The 6,850-nt window shown below is 34.0% G+C and overlaps 1 protein-coding gene across 1 annotated transcript; it reads right to left on the bottom strand.

The window, feature by feature from the left end:
* Positions 1–4,071: 4,071 nt before the first annotated feature.
* Positions 4,072–4,940, bottom strand: LOC117914622 (uncharacterized protein At1g05835). Its single transcript, XM_034830030.1, has 2 exons — positions 4,835–4,940; positions 4,072–4,566 (listed from the first exon to the last, which is right to left on the bottom strand). The coding sequence occupies exons 1-2, from the start codon at positions 4,896–4,898 to the stop codon at positions 4,259–4,261; spliced, it is 372 nt and encodes a 123-aa protein (XP_034685921.1). The 5' UTR covers positions 4,899–4,940; the 3' UTR covers positions 4,072–4,258.
* Positions 4,941–6,850: the final 1,910 nt, after the last annotated feature.

The following is a 6,850-nucleotide window of genomic DNA, read 5'->3' as shown; positions in this document are numbered from 1 at the left end:
ACTAACATGTCTTCTGTAGAGATTTCAAAAATCTATACAAGTTGCTCTAATTCTTCCAAAATGGAGAGAGACAGTTGTGGAAGAAATGAGAGCTCCTGAAAAAAATTATACTTGGGAATTGGTGAGTTTACCAAGGGGAAAGACTCATCTAGGCTGCAAGTGGGTGTTCACAATCAAGCATAAGGTAGATGGTTTAGTGGAAAGGTATAAGGCTTGTACCAAAAGGCCTTACGCAAACATATGATTTTGATTATCAAAAGACATTTGCATTAGTTGCAAAAATGAATACAATTTGTGTGTTGCTATCTCTTGAAGCAAATTTAAGTTAGCCTCTATAGCAATTGGACATGAAGAATGCACTCTTGAATGTTGAATATAAATCCATTTGGGGCTATGGATATCTACAAAGTCAAATTGATTACACTATGTTCTACAAGCACTCAAGTGATAGTATGATTTCTATACTTGTACTGTATGTTGATGATATCATCTTCACCAGTGACAAACTTTCTAAATTGGAGAAACTAATAGAAATTTTGGCCTAGGAATTTGAGATTATGAATCTTGTCCAATTGAGATATTTTCTTGGTATGGAGATTACCAGATCCCATAGTGGTATATTTGTTTCACAGAGAAAATATACCCTAGAGTTACTTAAGGAGACAGGATTATTAGGTTGTAAACCAATGGACACTTCTATTGATCTTAACCATAAATTAGGGTAGGGGAGTTAAGGCTCAATGGTAGACAAGGGACATGATCAACGATTGGTGGGTAAATTGATTTCCTTATCATAGACTCATCATGATATAGCATTTGCAGCAAGTGTGGTGAGTCAATTTATGCACTCACCAACTGAAGAATGCCTTGAAGCTATCTATTGAATTCTTAAGTACCAAAAAGGAGCTCCTGGTAAAGGTTTATTGTTTGGGAAAAGGGTCATATACAAATTGAAGCCTACACTGATGCTGGGCAGATGAAATAATAAGAATAGAAGATCAACATATGGGTACTATACATTTGTTGGAGAAAAAGACTATGGTTGCTTGAAGTAGTGGAGAAGCTGAATTTTGCGTTGTTGCTCATGGAATTTGTGAACTTATTTGGATAAGGATGGTGCTAGAAGAGTTAAAAATTCCAAGTGAGAAACCTACGAAGTTGTACTGTGATAATAAGGTAATGATCAATGTAGCACATAATTGGGTTCAATATGATAGAACCAAGCATGTGGAGGTGCATGCTGTTTGTTCCAACAGAAAAACTGCTAGCAGACATCCTCACCAAAGGTCTTCAAAAGAAACTGTTTGAAGTCTTAACAAGTGAGTTGGGAATATTGGATATTTTTAACCAATTTGAGGGGGAGTTCAGAAAAATTAGGATTTTAGTAATTTTGTGCAGTCAATTAGGGGATAAATCAATAGAGTCAATGGTTTTTCAATTGTTTCCTATTTAAATTTTTTCTCTCCCTGATTTTTTGGCTACTAGTTCTCTGTATAAGTGTCCTTTTTTCCTTTCTTTAGAATAGCTGTTGTTTTATATATAGCCTTGTAAACCTGTTAAGGAGCATGCTATGCATATTGAGCTTAAATTTTGTAAGTTTAAGCTTTTAGGAAACTTGGTAGTTCAACAAAACCTAATCTTGATTATGAATGAGAAATTCAATTTTTTTCTCTAATCTGCATTCATTAACTAACCTTCCCGCCATCCACAGGAGCTGGACAGTCCTAGGCATATAAAGATGAAGATGAAATTTGACCTCTGAGGTCAAGTATTTATCCGTTATAATAATAATACCCAGCAAACCCTTAAGCCATCCCGTCCTCACTCAAGCTGGCAGTGTTGTAACATGTTAGCTGAGAACATGGGTACTGAGGTATAAAATTCTTAGGAACCCTTGCACCTTGCCACAGATCTGGCAGATATTAAACCTTTGGATGTGTGGTGCCCAGTGGGTCCAATAGGCACCAAACATTAAGGCTCTACCTTCGTTCATGCATGTTGCCCAGTGGGCCCTGCTTCAGTAGCTATGCTTGTCAAATTGTAGGCATATATACATCTGCACCTTACTTATCCTTTTTCTTCTCATCATGCATTATTTAGTCATTGCTACTTGTAGCTTGGCCATTACCATGTTGATCATGTGTTTGATGAATTAGTGAGCCACAAGTCACCTTTCAAATCACTCTGTATATGCAGATTTTGTCAGAAGTTCTTGCATGCAAAATTTTATTCAACTTGTTAACGTAGTCTTGTTTGTTCGTCCAAGATGATGGCATCTTTGGTGTCTAACCTTTTCACATCAGCAACTAACATGTTGTGTCTTTGTATTGGGTTGAAATAATAACTCTAAATACTGTATGTATTTTTACACCTTGACCTCCTTGTACTAGAAAATTTATCAAATTCACATCAGCAACTTACATGTTGTGCTTTGTATTGGGTTGAAATAATAACTCTAAATATTGTATTTTTTTTTTTTTACACCTTGACCTCCTTGGACAAGAAAATTTATCAAATTCACACATTTTTGCTTTCCATTCCTTTCTTCTTGTGATTCCATGCATAAAGATTCAGGATATTATCTTCATTTTTTAATTTGCTTTTGTATGTGTATGTATATGGACATGATATCATGTGCAAATGGTATCACACCTCAAAATCCCACTTTCTTTTCTTCTACCTTCTGTTTGTCCTTTGCCTTTTTGCCTTTCTAGGAAGCCTATCTTTGCTGTAAAGTTTTAAGGTAAACATCCCCACTATTATCGTTTTATTTTTCCTTCTTGTGGGTGATAAAACTAAGAGATTGAAGTATTGTGAAATATGCTTGTAATGAACCAAACCACAAAACATTTGTCTGTGTTCTTTTCCATGTTGCATTTCATGTAGAATAAACGTGTTGTACTCTCTACTAATGTTTGCCTTTTTATTTTGTTGAATTTCAAGAAAGTTCTCTCTTTTTCTTTTTTCTCCTCTTTTTGCTGTCCAAAATTGACAATAGGCTATCCAAAGCTCTAAGGGAGGCAAGATTCAATCATAGCTCCTTTACAATCCCTAGATACTATCTGGCTGCCTTGTCCTAGGATTTTGAGTAGGTCAAATAAATCTATAATTGTTTGCTATCTTTTCCTAGGCCAGTTTATTTCACCTGTCAAATTTGATCTCAGTCATGGTGATTGTGTCAGTTACAGACATTATGAACAACTTTAGGTCCCAGAGGAATAAACACAAGCAATTTGCTCGTGAGGGTTTTGTCCTTCCTTTTTACTTCTCTCAGGATATCTCCATCTTATGCCATTATTTCATGAGAAAATGTGTGTTGGTTTGATGGGCCTACAGTGTTATGACTGTCTTCGGGTATGGTGTACCTGTTACATTTTTTTCAGCTCATCAAAACTGGAAAAAGTCGTTTTTGACAAACCCAGTTTATATATATGTATGTATTGCAAGTGATTAGTGCTTTACTATCTGTTTATGTCCTTTTGTTTTGGATTAATGCTATTTCCTTCTATTAGATTGCCTGATTACACACGGGTTCCTTGTGATTTTTTACATCAGTTGGTTACAAGTGCTTTTTTAAGTCTTTTTTCTCTATCCATGGTTCAGTTTTTGTCATTGAATGATTTTCCAGGTTTGAGCCACTATATTCATGGTTAGTTGTGGTCCAATTCAAGTTATTCACATATTATTGTCTGAGAATATTTACTCTAGTGTCATTTCATTTTTCCTGTTTGATTGTCAAACACATTCTGTTTCTTGGGTTTAACTGATTGAATGCTTACCTGGGTATCACCTAAGATGAAGATCTCAAAAAAAAATATGAACAGTCAATGCCCAAAGTCGTGTTGATACCCATACCTGATGTGCTTAAACCAAAATTTTCTGACTTTTCTTCATACTACTAGTTTAGCCTCTCCAACTGAAAATTCCTATGACTTTTATATGCTGCTTATCTCCGAAGTCCTGAGAGAGTGATCTTGGAGATAAGGCCTCTGGAAGTTATATTAGCTTTTTCTTCTATGTTTTCTTCCATAACAGAGATTGATATATAGAAGTAGTAACCATACCATGCTCTTTATATGCAATGCTGAACTGTTTCTTGGATGTTGTCTTTGCTTCTTTGAAGTGTTTCCATGCGATAGTTATCTTTCAAATTGAGAAACTCAGGACTTGATACAAATACGAAAAGATAAAAGGGAAGATAGGATGAGAAAACATACACTGCTATAGGAAAGGTGGGCAGTGGTAGCTGGTTCTAGTTCTATTCACACTGGAAGTACCAGATTGATGGGGACATGGGATACTTCTGATGGGAATAGTTGAAGGAGAATTTTTGCAAGGGTGGCAATGGCAACCCAGCATTGACGACACAATTGTCGTGGCCTAAAACCTTGAACAGCCTCGGACTGACCAGAGCCTGGGAAAAGTTTCCACATTTGATATGAACATCAATAACTGGGCACATAGCACAGTTGTTGTGGACTTCCACCATGAATTTGGGAGGGTTGCCAAATCCCACCTGAGTCTGGTTCACTGTTGGCCCATCAGCACTGCACTTTGCTCCCTTCCCTGCATTGTAGTTTTAGCACCCAGTCAACTTCAATCATCATTTATCAACAAAATATTACTACAAACATTCATTCTCTCAATTCCTGGATGGTGTATCCAAGATTTATGAGGCTCTTCTTGTAGAGACACATAGGAAAAAGAATACTCTTCTGACCAGACTCATCACACAAATGCCCTTTGATTTTGTGTGACTGAGTCTGTCAGAAAAGCTGGAAAAACTTGGTAATTTTCCATAATTATATACATAGGGAAGCCATAGAATGCAGACCCTGGTGGAGGGATGCAAAGGTGAGAAAAGTCCAGAGGAGAAGCTTGAAAGATTGGGTTTGCATCTTAGAGATTCATATGAAGTTAGGATGGAGAGGAACTGGGAAGTGATTATATACACCAAGAAAAGGGTTTTGGGGGGGTGGGGCCTGTTGGGCGTTACTGAAAAGTGAGTTGGAGGGTGTTTTTTGTGGTTGTGAGAAGGAGGATTTTGGATAGAGCGTCACATGCAGAGAAGAAGAAAGGAGGAAAGAAGTGGAGAGAGAGAGAGAGCTGTACATACATGATCCCCACCAAACAACAGACTTCACATGTCTCAAAAGTGAAGGGAGAGGAAAGGAAGGGGGGTAAGTACTGCCCAGTATGTATTTGCAGGTTTGTGATGCCATGCCCCATGTGCGGCCTCCCATCAGATGATCACATGATCACATGCTCTGCTTTTGACTAAGTGTGTGTCTGTGAACAGGGACAAAGACTAGTACTAGTCTCCTACAGTCCTACTTCGAATCTATGGACACCCCCTGCACAGAGTCATGTGATGGAAACGCCTCTAATGGTGGACACTCCTTTCTTCTTCCCCACCGGAGATTCCGACAAAAATACAATAATTTTAAAAAATATTCTTTAATTTTCAGTTTAAAACTTAATTTTCAGGGGACGAAAGTGATATGCCCTTTGGCAACCAAAAAAACAAGTTTGATTTTAAAATTTGGCAAAAAAAAAAAAAAAAGGAAATAATTTCCATCTTTTATACTGCGTATAGGTACAAAAAGACAAGGTTGATGTGACAAGTGCCACATCAAAGAAAGCTTTATGGCTTTATTTCTATTAGTTTGGTCACAATATTTAGTTTTATTAATATTAATCAATATAGTTAAATTGAATCGGTTAGATTATTTTTAATTATTTGATTTTTTCTATTCAATCAAAAAAATAAATACCATCTTAAATTTGAAATTGAAAAGTTAATTGTAATAGTTTTTTCTTTTAAAAATATTTTTTTTAAAACTATGATATATTTAAATATATATATTTTATTTTTTATTTTTAAAAAATAAAGAATGATAGTATTTCATATATATATATATATAAATAAATAAATGTAGGAACTTTTTAAAAAGTATCTTAAAAAAATAATGAATTTTAGAGACTGATTAAAAAATTGAGACAGTAAAATTTACTATTTCAAATGTTAACATTTTAAAGTAAATTTGAATATAAAAATTATTATATTGTATATTAAACTTAGTATTATTTTTTATTGAGTACTGAAAAAAGGAATCAGCTTATGTTAGTTTTTGACTTTTTTCTATTGACAAAATTTTAAACACAAGGAAAGAAGTTACTTGAGAGTTGTTAAAATGTTTTAGTATTTAAAAATATGTACAAAATAGAAAAAGAAAAAAAATCAAACATTTTAACAAAATTTGACAAACACTTTTAAAAAATTTTAAAATCACCAATACTTAATTTGTGATTTTTCTAAAAACATTTTAATTTAAAATCATTTTAAAATAAATAAATAAACACTTTCAAATGTATTGTTAACGTACCATAAAAAGGTGTTTGGTAAAATCTAATACTTGATGACTTAAATTGATTTTAAGTTAAATTATATTTAACTTGTTGGTTTAAAACTTATTACTTAATTCTTATCTTAAGTATTAAAGTTATTTGATAAAATTAACTTAAAATTTATTCTAAATTATCAAATTGATATGTTTATCATCATAAATTATAATTAGGGTAAATGGGGTTAAATAACAATGGAGGTCATAATCTAGTAATAGAGACATGAGATTCATTTTTCTTATTCTCAAGCAAGTCCCCGAGAGGACTTAGTGGATTTATGATTTATGTTTCATCTTTCATTTCTTTTTCGTTTGTTTCGAAAAATATATCGATCAATTTTGATTCTTTTTTTGATTCTTTTTTTTTTCTATTGATTCTTTTCCAATCAAAATGTATGGATTGGATCCATGGATCTATGTGTCTAGATAGATCCTGCTCATGGATT

The sequence above is a fragment of the Vitis riparia genome, chromosome 5 (assembly GCF_004353265.1).
Source record: "Vitis riparia cultivar Riparia Gloire de Montpellier isolate 1030 chromosome 5, EGFV_Vit.rip_1.0, whole genome shotgun sequence".
Taxonomy (NCBI): Eukaryota; Viridiplantae; Streptophyta; class Magnoliopsida; order Vitales; family Vitaceae; genus Vitis; species Vitis riparia.
This window is presented reverse-complemented; position numbering and strand designations above follow the sequence as displayed.

Excerpts from the sequence above, each read along its gene's own strand:
- LOC117914622 (XM_034830030.1), bottom strand. The coding sequence starts at position 4,898 with ATGCAAACCCAATCTTTCAAGCTTCTCCTCTGGACTTTTCTCACCTTT. Across the intron at positions 4,567-4,834 it reads CTTTGCATCCCTCCACCAGG|GGAAGGGAGCAAAGTGCAGT; the intron begins GTCTGCATTCTA and ends ACTACAATGCAG.